Raw genomic sequence first — 13,217 nt, 5'->3', positions numbered from 1 at the left:
AGTTCTTTACTTTGACAGGAAGAATAAAAAAGCAGAGAATTACTCAAATAGAGAACGACTGCAGAATGCTGGCGGGCAGAGGGATTTGAGTGTTCTCGTGCGTGAGTCACAAATAGTTAATCTACACGTGCAGCATGTGATAGGGAAGGTTAGTGAAATGCACTCCTTTATTACAAGAAGAATTGGACTTTTGCTGAGTTATACAGGGCGTTGATGAGACTGTATCTCAATGCTGTCTGCAGTTTTAGTCTACTTAAGAAAGGATGTAAATGCTTTGGAGGCAGCTCAGAGTAGTTTCACTGGATTGATGACTGGAATGAGCAGGTTGTCTTATGAGGATAGGTTGGAAAAGCAGGACTCGTTTCCACTAGAGTTTAGAAGAGTGAGGGGGTGACTTGATTGAAGTATGTATAAGGCAGATGTGGAAAGGATGTTTCTTCTTGTGGATGAGTCCAGAGCTAGCGGGGAATGTTTAAAAAATTAAGCGTCATCCTTGCACGCAGAGATGAGAGAATTTTTTTCTCAGAGGATTGTACGACTTTGGAACTCACTGCCTCAGGAGGCGGGGAGTCATTGGATATTTTTAAGGCGAATGTAGAGAGATACTTGTCAAGCAAGGGAATCAAAGGTTATCGGGGGTGGGAAATGTGGAACTGAACACAAACAGATCAGCCATGAATGGTGGATAAGGTTGGGGGAGGGTCTGAGTAGGATACTCTGATAGAAAGTCAGTGCAAACTTGATGGGCCGAATGGCCTCCTTGCACACTGTAGGGATTCTATGATTCTGTACTAGTTTATGGAAAATTTTAGGGGAGTTTCGCCCTCACTATATCCTGAAAGTGCAAGGTGTAAATGGTTTATTGCTTTATAAGACAGAAGAATAAAGAAATTGGAGCCATGTTGAGAGACCTTGGTTTGATAATCTTTGCAGAAATCCTCTTTAGCCTGTAAGAAATCCTGTAAGGCAGCACGGTGGCACTGCTGCCTCACAGCTCCAGGGACCAGGATTCGATTCCCAGCTCGGGTCACTGTCTGTGTGGAGTCTGCACATCCTCCCCATGTCTGCGTGGGTTTCCTCCGGGTGCTCCAGTTTCCTTCCACAGTCCAAAAGACATGCTGGTTAGGTGCATTGGCCATGCTAAATTCTCCCTCAGTGTACTCGAACAGGCGCCGGACTGTGGCGACAAGGGGATTTTCACAGTAACTTCATTGCAGTGTTAATGTAAGTCTACTTATGACACTAATAAATAAACTTTAATTTTAAATCAGCTGTTATCAGAAGGTGGACCAAGTGTTCACAAAGCACTGACCCAACTCCTGAGAATTCAAAAGTGCTTTAATTTTGCGCTAGGAAGAAACAAATCAAACAAACTGAGGGACAAAGGAAAAGGTGGCAGCACCTTAAAGGGATACTGCCTTGCAAAGAGATTACCCTCCCCTTCCCAACTCCCATAGCTAGCACTGTCCTTCTATAAGTCATGTTAACCCTATGAAGATAGAAGTTCACTTTCCACAGCAAACCGCATGCTATTACAAACTAGCCATTTTTCTCAGACTAGGTCACTCATGCACACAATGCCTCATTTGTCTTCATTGCACATTGCAGTCCACACTGTTCGGCCTTGATAAAATATTGAAATGAAGCAATCTTCTGCTGAGTGGGCACTGAGCTTCTTGTTATATTGTGCCAATTCTGAGGAAAAAGAATTTCAGGAGGTGCAGCAAGGGTTCTTAAAGGGACCTTGCATCCAGTTGTCTACTGATGGCTGTAATGACAGAAGAGAGCTTGCATTGTGACTAATAAATAAAATTTATGATAGCACCTTTCAAATTCCTCCAGATATCCCAAAAGTGGGTCACAGACAGTTGAGTTTTTTAATTGTAATTATTTTAATGTCAGTAAACAGAGCAGCCAGTTTGTGCAAAGATAGATCCCACCAGCAACAATTAAATAACTGACCACAAACCTGCTTTAGGAATTTTCATATAAGTGCTAGTCAGGGCATGAGGAGAATTCCCCTGTTGTTCTAGTACTGTGCAACCTTCATGCTGCTCTGAGAGGACACTTGGGAGTTTGCTTTAATATCTCATTGCTGCACTCGGGGCTGGCTAGACCTTGTTTTTGTTTTCTTTTTTTAAATTCACTCTTGGGATGTGCATGTTGTTGGCAGAGCCACTATTACCCATCCCTAATTGCCCTTGAGAAAGTGGTACTGAGCCACTGCATAGGACTGCTTCACACCTACGGTGCCATTAAGAAGGGATATCCAGGACTTTGACCCAATGACAGTAAAGAAATGACAATGTATTTCAGCTTGGGATGGTGAGTATCTTAGAGGGAAACCTGCAGGTAGTGGTGTTCCAACTCCTGTCCTTGTTCATCTAGTTGGGAGAGATCACAGTTTGGAAGTTGCTGTCAAAGGAAACTTTGTGAGTTGCTGCAGCGCTTCTTGTAGTTGGCACACACAATAACATCTATGCCCTCTTCGTTCTTGATCCTTTTACAAACAGGAACAGTTTATCTTGATCTACTGTGTCCAGCCACCTCATGATTCTCCTCTTAGCCTTCTTCTCCCCAAGGAGAACAATCCCAACTTCCATCATTTTCTCGGTGATTGAGAGTAAACTGATGGGATAATAATTGGTTAGGTTGGATTTGTCCTGCTTTTTATGAACAGGCTTTCCTGGGCAATTTTTCACATTGTTGGGTAAATGTCAATGATGTAGCTGTAGTGGAACAGCTTAGCTAAGGCGCAGCTAGTTCTACAGCATTAGTCATCAGTGCTGCACCTGGGATATGGTTTCTACTGAAGTCAGTGCCTTTAGACGTTACTTGATATGCAAATCTATAGGACCTTTGATGGTGGAGACCTCAGGAGGGGTTTGATCAATTACTTGGCACTTGCGGCTGAAAATGTTTCCAAATACTTTAGCCCTGTCCTTTGCAAGTAATATGTTGAACTCCTCTTTCACTGAGGATGGTGATGTTTTTTGGAGCCTCCCTGTTAGGTTAGTTCCATTGTCCACCTTCATTCATGACCGGATGTGGCAGGATTGCAGAGCTTTGATCTGATCTGTTGGTTCTTGAATCACGTAGCTCTGTTTATAGCATGCTGCTTTGCCGTTTAGCATCTACATAGTCCTGCATTGTAGCTTCACTAGGTTGGTACCTCATATTTAGGAATGCTGGTGCTACTCTTAATGCTTCTTCCAAATGGTATTCAAGAGCACTGATTCAGACGAGGAAGGGCTATGGGTGGTAATTAGCAGGAGGTTTCCTTGCGCAAGTTTGCCTTCGTACCATGAAACTTCATCGGGTCCAGAGCCATCCAATGGCATACCACTGTTGCCACTCAAGCCTCTGGAGTAATGGCATCCTTCTGCTCCTATGTCTTATGGTCTATGGTTGAACTCAGCTCAGAGGCGAGTGCTACCAACTGAACCAATGCTGACACCCTACCCTAACTGTAACAGTAGGTTTAGCTAAGGCTTATCAAATATGTCTTCTGTTTTAATCAGCTCTCTGTTTACTGCAACACTAGGCTCCTTTTATTCTTTTGTTCGGTATTTCAAATTTTCCAGCCGGAATAAGATTTTATAAAAACATACGTGGGGGAATTAATCCTCAAAAACCTTCCATCATAATTAAAATTAATTAGCATCCTTGTTGTCTTCTGTCACATTAGCCAGATAACACACAACAAAAAAAAACTCAATTGGCAGAACTCTCTTGTTGGATTGCCAATTAAACGGTGTTCCTTTCTTTAGTTTCCTGTCTCAGCATGACATTTGGAATTGGCCAGCATTGCATTCTCCTCTGTCTTCTGACTAATTTGCCTCATTGAGGCAGTGAAACCCATTGCTTTGTAGTGACAGGTAAGCATCAAAATTTGTCTCCCATCCTATCTGGGACATGGCCTCTGGTACAGATGGTAGCACATGAGACTGTTTCAATCCTTGGCGAAGGTTTGCTTAGGTGGTGGATTTGCCCCCATGTTCAAAACATGTGTGGGAAACTCCTCGGATAAAAATATTAATGGAAAAGGGCAGAATTCTGCACCTGATGCAGTTTTCAGCTGCTTCTTAAGCACCCGTTGAGAAAGATATGGCCTATATTCCTCAGACGCATCATTCTTCTTTGGGGTTCAATTTGTCACCCAAAGGATTGGTTAGTAAGGAGCTGTGTCACCACAGAAGAGCCTCCATTTGCAGCTGAAGACCATGCTTCCTGAGATCAGCCTCCTAACCCAAAAGGAAATCGATAAGCTATCGTTAGCTGATTTGATCTTTTCCTAATCCACCTTTCAAGCAGCTTTCCATTTGGGATCGTGGAAGGAATCCTAAGTGCAAGTTTCTGGCTATATGGTGCAAGGCAATTGGAACGATTGCAGGAAGGAAATTGCTATTCTGAGCTGGCATTCCTTTCAGTCAGCAGATTGAAACAGTTTTGTTCCAGCATGGCAGATCATGTTTAGTGATGTGGAGTATCCGAGCAGAGCAGCTAGAAATTGGCAGTGACATATCTCTAGTGATTCCATCAGTCTCCAACATGATGTTACAACAGCAAACTTTGACATTAGAGAGCGTATTGAGAGTATGACCTTTTCAAGGTATATCTGGTGCATTATTAAAACTGAATTTTTGGGGTCACATGATGCGAGCATGGGAATAACTGGCGCTACTTGGCCTGTAATCCTATCACTTATCGCATTGTCACAGTTTGTGGTTATGTAATCCAGGAATAAGAACTCGATGTTATGTCCCTGGAAGATTTCTGGCTAAACGTTGATGACAAAATGCTGAGAAATGTTAAGAAAATCGTCCAAAAAAGAGAGCAATCAGAGTAACTCGGGTGGAGCCAACTCCCCAACATGGCGGCTTAGTGAACGACTAAGCTCTCGATCTGGCACTCTTTAAGGCATTACAATTGATGACTGCTAATATTATTCAGGATGTGTAGGTTAGGGGATTAGTGGTGTAAGTACGCGGGGTTACGGTGGGGTCGTGTCTGGGTAAGATGCTCGATTGGAGTCAGTGCAGACTCAATGGGCTGATTGGCCTGCTTCTGCAATGTAGAGATTCTAAGAAAAATGAAAGACGAAAAAAACTGAAAATCACAAGTTTTGTGTCATTACTGAATCTCCTTTCCCAAACAGGGATTTTAGAGAGAGAGGGGGAGGCAGAGCGTGACCCACTGTCCCAGAGGTGGACTTAGATTTTTTTTTCACTTGGGGTCCAGTTCTGCAAATAGCCATTATTCATCCAAAATGCTGCTGCCCATATTCTAACTCGTACCGAGTCCTGTTTAACCATTGCACCTGTGCTCACTGATCTACATTGGCTCCTGGTCCCTGAAAACATCAATTTTAAACATTCTTATCCTTGTATTTAAATCCCTCTGTGGCCTTGCCCCTCGCTACTTCAGTAACCTCCTTCTGCCCGACAAAACCCCGAGATCTCTGTACTCCTCAAGTCCTCACCTCTTGTACAACTCCAATTTCCAGTGACATCCAAGCCTTCAGCTGCTGGGGCCCTCAGCTTTGGAATTCTCTCTGTGAACCTCTCTGCATCTCCTCCATCCTGTGAGATCCTTCTTAAAAATTCTAATGTCACTTCATGGTTCAGTGTCAACAGCATTTTGATTAGCTTCTGTAAAGTGCCTTTGGACATTTAACTACATTAAAGGCACAATATCAATGGACGTTGTTGTTGGACAGCTACATGTGGGTAGCCTTTTGAAACATCAAAACTGAGGCCAATCTTTTCTTGACCCAGATTCCACCTGACACTTTCTACTGTATAGTGGTCAAGCGCAGTCCCCAGGCCAGTTGTCTCCTTGCTTATTCTGGAACGCCTTTAACCAACTCATCTCAGCTGCAATCAACCGACTCCACACAAAAAGAGGAACTGAAACTGTGGTGTTTTGGCATGCGTGATTGAGATGCACGCTAACTTTGCCAACTCATCTCTGTGGTTATAAACAGTAGTCCCTCTAACCAGGGAGCTCCTAACTCCATGGCTTCCTGAAGCGGCCAGGTATGTAATCAAGTTATGTTGCCTCATGCACTCAGTTATCAGTGTCGGCTACAGCATGAGAAAGGAAGCAAAGCTGTGGCAAGTCAAGCTGGTTTTCTGGCAATGCAAATGGATCCAGCTTGTCCACCATTAGCAAGGAATACTGCATTGGCAAATGAGACCCAATTGAGAAAAAGAGAAAATATAAGGAAATTAACCTTACCTTCTTCCAAAAAATGTTCCCATTGGATTAACACTTACACTGTCACAGTTGCAACATCATAGAGGGTACAGTGGAGATGCAGCATTTGCTGTTTGTCTGCGCAGGGTTTAAGGCCTGAACTTTATAAATAACTTCTTACTGAGGGTCAGAGGAATAAATTACTTTACATGTTCTCTATTATTGTCACATCTTGTATGACTTTGAGTAAAGATTGTATGTTCTGCTGTATTGCTCCATACTGCATCTCACTTGGAGATTTAATGATGCAGTACCAAAATGTTAGTAAGCCTCCTGATAGCAGGACAGGAGGAATATTGTACATGTTAAACAATAATTATGAAAAGCATATGTGATTCTCGTGCATTTTTTAATTAGTATGTTTCCTTTTTTTTTGGGAAATCTCGTTAGATTGGATTGCATGTCTTTGTGCAACCAATAAACGCTTTCACAGGGGTTTCATTACCTTTTAAAAACAGAGAGCCTGGCATAGGTATTAGTAATATGAGCTGGCTAAATTGCCACATCAAGATTGCATAGTTGGTGCAATTAAATTAAAATGGAACCTCCAATCCCATTAAACAGTAAAGAGCCATTTCGGAATAATCAGTGACTTTTATGAGGGAGAAATTTCTGCTGGGCCTCTCTTCGTAGTGAAACCTCTGCTTTCTGCTGCTGCAGTGTTTGGATCTCACTTGTTCGTTCCCCAATGCTTTTCGTTTCCTCTTTTTGCAGTGTTGCCGAATACTCCGACAATACAGCCAGTGCCACAGAACATACCAATAATTGACCCGTCGTTATACAGCGTGAAGCCTCAGGGTAAGATCAGAAACTCTTCCACGTTTTCCAGCAATTAGATAATTGATGCTGTGTGCAGCAAGATATAATGATCTGGTGCCGTACATGAGGCCCGGGTGCTGGCAACAAGCACAGCTTAACATAGATCATTCATTCAGAACATTTAATGAAGATTTGACGTCAGTTTGACAGCAAAAACCAATGTACTCGCAATAGCCTAAAGCTTAGTTTCCTCTGCATCCAACCAAGAATGCAATCGCGCACACAGGCCATGAAAATCTGAGGGCAACCAAAAAAGGAGCGTGTGCTTTTCCAATGTGTTGAAGTGGCAAGCATTTTTTTAAAAAGCAGGCTCCCAGAGCCAATTGAGCTACATTTTTTAATGACATTGATTCCAAGAAGAACAACAGCCTACAGGACAGGAGTCCTCCCTCTTTTACAAGTGCATGCTGTGGGATTTTTAAACATTTGCCTAAGTCACAGGAACAATCAGACAGCGCCTTGATTTAAAGTTATATTCATTGTGCAGATGTGCATCATATTACCAAGCATTTCATCAATATGACATGATTGTGCTCCCCAATGCCTAAAAACAGGGTGGCATGGTGGCACAGTGGTTAGCACTGCTGCCTCGCAGTGCCCCGGACCCGGGTTCGATTCCTGGCTTGGATCACTGAGTGTGGGGAGTCTGCACGTTCTCCCCGTGTCTGCGTGGGTTTCCTCCGGATGCTCCAGTTTCCTCCCACAATCCGAAAGACGTGCTGGTTAGGTGCATTGGCCATGCTAACTTCTCCCTCAGTGTACCCGAACAGGCGCCGAAGTGTGGCGAGTAGGGGATTTTCACGGTAATTTCATTGCAGTGTTAATGTAAGCCTACTCATGACACTAATAAATAAATTTAAACATGGGAGACATTCATGTCAAATGGGTTTTCAGTGCACACTGTATAAACTAACGTGGGGAATGCATTCACATACCTGCTGCAGGGAAAAGACTCCATAGTTGAAGTGGTCAGTCAGTATTCGCTGTATTCATCACTTGCAGCTGTCAGAAATGTGAGTTGAAGTATATTATTAGAATCGTACTCCAAATGAGGAGGGAATCTCTTCTCCCTGTCCCATCCTTGCCGTTTGCAAAGAGAACCCCACCATTTATTTATAGGTTTGCAGCATTTTGCTTTATTTTTAATTTGATTTATTATTGTCACATGTATAAACATACAGTGAAAAGTATTGTTTCCTGCGTGCTATACAGACAAAGCATACCGTTCATAGAGAAGGAAAGGAGAGAGTGCAGAATGTAGTGTTACAGTCATAGCTAGGGTGTAGAGAAAGATCAACTTAGTGCAAGGTTTACAAAAGCAAAATACTGCGGATGCTGGAAATATGAAATAAAAACCAAGAGTGCTGAAAATACTCAGCAGGTCAGGCAGCATCTGTGGGGAGAAGCAGAGTTAACGTTTCAGGTCAAGTGACCTTTCATCAGATCCGAATTCTGATGAAAAGTCACTCAACCTGTGAAGTTAACTCAGTGTCTCTCTTCACAGATGCTGCCTGATTGTTGTTTTTTATTCCAGCATTATTTGCTTTTTTTGTTTTGAATTGTCCACCAGCACTTAATCAGTTCTCTCACTTTGGTTCACCTGGATTTGCACGTGGTCCAGACTGATCACAGTGATGTTTGCCGTTTGGTATTTTCTAAAGACTGGAGGAGGAATGAACCATTGAATCCTGTGTGAGACGAGATGCTTCATTCTAACACTTGAAGTAAAAAAAATGCCTTGAGTTCAAAATGCGCAACTTTTTAAATCTCTCCATGACTTCACCCCTCCCTATCTCCATCGTTCCACAATCTTCCAGTATATTCCATTTAATTCTGGCCTCTTGAACATCCCTGAATTCATTTACTCCTCCATTGATGACCATGCCTTTGGATGCCTGCATCCAAATCACCAAAATCCACCCCCTCACCTGTGTCTGTGTCTCACTTGCTTTCCTCCCCTAAGACACTCCTTAAAGCGGCATGGTAGCACAGTGGTTAGCATTGCTGCTTCACAGCGCCAGGGACCCAGGTTCAATTCCCGGCTTGGGTCACTATCTGTATGGAGTTTGCACATTCTCCCTGTATCTGCGTGGGTTTCTTCCGAGTGCTCCAGTTCCCTCCCACTTTCTGAAGGACGTGCTGGTTAGGTGCATTGACCCGAACGGGCGCCGGACTGTGGCGACTAGGGGAATTTCGCAGTAACTTCATTGCAGTTTTAATGTAAGCCTTAGCTGTGACTAACAAACTTTAAAGCCTACGTCATTGACCAAGCGTCTGATCAGCTGCCCTGATATCTCCCTTTCCCTGTGTGGCTCCATGTCAAATTTAGTTTTATAACATTCCTGTGAAGCACCTTGGGACGTTTAATTATGTTCAAGGCGCTCTGTATATACAAGTTGTTGCTGTAGGAACTTTCAAGTTTCCTATTACAGGGACTCTTCTACATGAGTAAATCGTGCATTTTTTGACATGCACCTATTCCGGCAGAAGGAGCATTGAGGGCATCTCGCAGCATTGTGCAAAGGGATGAATGGCCAAGGTCGAGTAATGCTTAGCCTGGATAACATATCGCCTTGAGTATGTTACAGGATGTAAGGAAATATACAATAGGAAAGACCAATCTGTCCTCAAGGTTTTTCATTTTGCACACCCCATATATTTCCTTTATAACATTTCCTGCCTTTTCCCTGTGTAATCTTGTAAGACTATACAATGTCAACCTATTTAATAGCACTCAACGTCGACCAGTGTTTCTGGCTTCTAATCAAGTGCCCTTGGATGTGTCCTGGTGTTTATTACCCTTATTGATTAAAGTTTTGCATTGACTGTTCTTTTGAAGCATTTAAGTCATTTGTACGACCAAGTCATTTTCCATTAATTCACTTTTGTGAAGCAGAGGAAATCACCAGTGTAATCAGAGTCAGTTATCAATGTCACCAGTTGCTCCAGATTTTAATTCAGATGTTGCGAGCCAAAACTCGGCATTATTGCGATTAAATTAGTTGGCAGCTGACTCGTAGACCAGAGTTACCTTCGTTTCAAAGTCTGCCACAGGGTTAAGGTCAATGGTTCTCATAGCATAAACACAGGAAGTGGATTCCTGGAATCTAATTCTCTTACGACCCAGAACAAAAAAAGCAGTTATAGACAAGAAGCTTAGAGGGCTTATTGAAGTGAGACCAAATGTGTTACATGGTCACTTTCATAGTCTTTGGGTCCCTTTCATTGCAAACTTATTAACCCCGAGGAAGGGAACACAACCAAACCATGAATGGTGGCTTTGATTCTCTGTGACCTTCCCATTTTAATTTTGTTCTCAAAATTGAACGGGACATCTAAGTGGTACAATACCATAAAAGGCAACTGACTGACAGAGTGCAAATATTTTGCGCTTTTAAAAAAGAAATAATTTTAATAACCCATTCCCACATGGGATTGCGGATAGATTTTGTTGACTGGGAAGTACGGGAAAGACTTAACTTGAAGAGAGTGAGAGTGAGTGAGAGAGTTAAACTGTGGTGCGTATCTGTCATACAATGACAGGTCCAATCAGGTTCCCAGTTTACATCTTTCTTCCAAATGTGTCTGTGGAGATTCATGCATGATTGTACAAGGCACGGGAACTATGGTAATTGGCGCAAATATGCTGGGTGTTTTAGAAATGGTTATCCGTTCTCACCAAAGACCAGTTAAGATAATAATCGAGGGGTTTCGGATCAAAGTCATTATTTAATATGCATTTCCTAAGGAAAGAAAATAATTGCTCTGGAGTATTCTTGTAGGACACCGCTATAAGCAGTCTGCTGGCCCCATGACATTCCTCACAATTTTCAAAGGAAGGTTGTTCTTCATTATTCCCAATTGGATTGACTTGTCCAATTTAAAGTAAATCTTGCCATATTTAAGCCTTTCTCATTGCTTGAACAGCCTTATAAACATGAAAACTAACCCCACTATGAAGTTCCCTTTTGACATTGTTTAAGCAGACTTTCTCCAGATGACGGCACCATATATTTTACCTGGCACCTGTACCAGCCAATCACCTCAAGAGACTTCATTGAAAAACAATACAAAGAATCGGCATTGAACCACATGCAAGAGGTTAGGAAGATGATAACAGCTTAAGGAAAAATGGTGTGTTTTTAAATAAAGGCAGCAATGTAGAGAGCAGAATGTTTAAGATTGAGTTCCATTGAACAAAGCTATAGTAACTGAGTTATTAGCAGTAGGATTGAATGAATGTACCTAGATTTATCTCTCATTCCACATGAACCTGATGTTTCCATTATTTTGGTATATTTTTAAATTTCCACTACTTTAATTCTCTTACGTAAAATTGTACTTTATTTTTCTCTGTGCTATTTTTGGTGCATCACTATTAAGGAATTAGTATTAAACAGGTTAATTGCTGCATTAATGTAGCAGAATTTAACACTTCAGAAAGGGGGTATGCCTCTTTATTCTGTTACTGCATTATTTGTGAGGAAATTGTATTAAATTGAACAGGGCTTTCTTAAATTGTGCCTGAAGTCGATTAGTTGACTACTGCCTCACAGCTCCAGGGACCCGGGTTCAATTCCGTCCTTGGGTGACTGTGTTGAGTTTGCAAGTTCTCCCCTTGTCTGCCTCGGTTTCCTCCGGGTGCTCCGGTTTCCTCCCGCAGTCCAAAGATGTGCAGGTTAGGTGCATTGGCCATGCTAAATTGCCGCTTGGTATCCCCAAATGTGTAGGTTAGATGGATTAGCCATGGGAAATGTGTGGGATTACGGGGTTAGGGCGGGGGAGGGAGTCTGGGTAAATTACTCTGTCAGAGAGTTGATGTAGACTCAATGGGCCGAGTGGCCTCTTCTTCACTCAAGGGATTCTATGATTTAACTCTTGACTTACCCTCTTCCCGCTTCCAGCCTGCTCCAACCCCTCCACTTCCAAGCAGGACATGTGCTTTATTTCATATGTTCAAAGAGAATCCTGCTTATCTGGGCATTCTGGCTTGCAAAAATTCTGAGTAAGCTGAACCTGATGTCACCAATGGACTGTCAATAAGCTCAAGTGCTTCAGTAACCTTATCACTGTAATAATGTTTTGTTCTATCAGTTTCTACACACCATCTGGATCGGCAAAGTCACCAAGTCAGTGAGATGAATGTCAACAGCAGGAATCTCAAAATTACTTGCAATTTTGTAACTGTTCAGATTTCCCAAAGAGACAATTGTTCTTCAACGGCCTGGGAATTTTTTTTTCTACCCAAAACAAAGCGGTTTGACGGAACGTTAGTGAAAGACTTTTTCTGTTGTAAAGCATTGCTGAGCGCTGCGATAATTTCTTGGGTCACAGGTTCAAGTTCCGTCATCATCAGTTGTCAACTGCTGGCCGTCAACAAATAGTTAACCAAAGAAGTTATATGTGTTTTATTTGAGCCTTTGTTCTTCTCCTTATCTAACTGCTTTCAGCCCCATCACATTGTGTTCCCGAAGCAGGATTTCTTCACCTGAGATTCAATCTTCCCCCTTCGGAGGATTTGTTAGGAGCTTTGCAGAGACCTGCTCATTATACTCCTGTCTCCATAATACTCTTGCAAGAAACTATAAAAGGTCGTGAATGTAGCCCAATCCTTCACGCAAACCAGCCTTCTGTCCATTGACTGTCTACACTTCCCGCTGCCTCGGGAAAAGCAGCCAACATAATCAAGGATGCCACGCACCCCGGACATTCTCTCTTCCACTTTCTTCCATCGGGGAAAAGATACAAAAGTCTGAGGTCACGTACCAACATCTCAAGAGCAGCTTCTTCCTTGCTGCCATCTTTTGAATGGACCTACCTCGCATTAAGTTGACCTTTCTCTACACCCTAGCTATGACTCTAACACTACATTCTGCACTCTCTTGTTTCCTTCTCTCTGAGCAGTATGCTTTGTATAGCACGCAAGAAACAATACTTTTCACTGTATACTAATACATGTGACAATAATAAATCAGATCAAATGCCTGTTGATCTGTGGCATCAGATGCTGTGCCAATTCTCCTTTCTATATAATTAACTCTACTCCGTAAAGTTTATTTCCCTAATCTCTTAAGAGGCCGTGATCTTTCAGTCACATTAGTCTGGATGGAGATCAGTCAGGCAATTGTTGCCCGAGGGAC

General features: G+C 42.5%; 1 protein-coding gene across 2 annotated transcripts in view; it reads left to right on the top strand.

Annotated features, from left to right (window-relative positions):
- The window catches only part of vta1 (vesicle (multivesicular body) trafficking 1), a 152,007-nt gene that overhangs the window by 125,249 nt on the left and 13,541 nt on the right, over positions 1-13,217 (top strand). For both annotated transcript variants that reach the window (XM_078229424.1, XM_078229425.1), the window contains exon 7: positions 6,973-7,056. In XM_078229424.1, the coding sequence (XP_078085550.1) occupies positions 6,973-7,056 (84 nt within the window). The remainder of the gene's footprint in view (positions 1-6,972; positions 7,057-13,217) is intronic.

Source organism: Mustelus asterias, chromosome 15 (genome assembly GCF_964213995.1).
Source record: "Mustelus asterias chromosome 15, sMusAst1.hap1.1, whole genome shotgun sequence".
NCBI lineage: Eukaryota > Metazoa > Chordata > Chondrichthyes > Carcharhiniformes > Triakidae > Mustelus > Mustelus asterias.
Note: the sequence above shows the minus strand (reverse complement) of the source record. Positions and strands in the feature narration are given on the sequence as shown.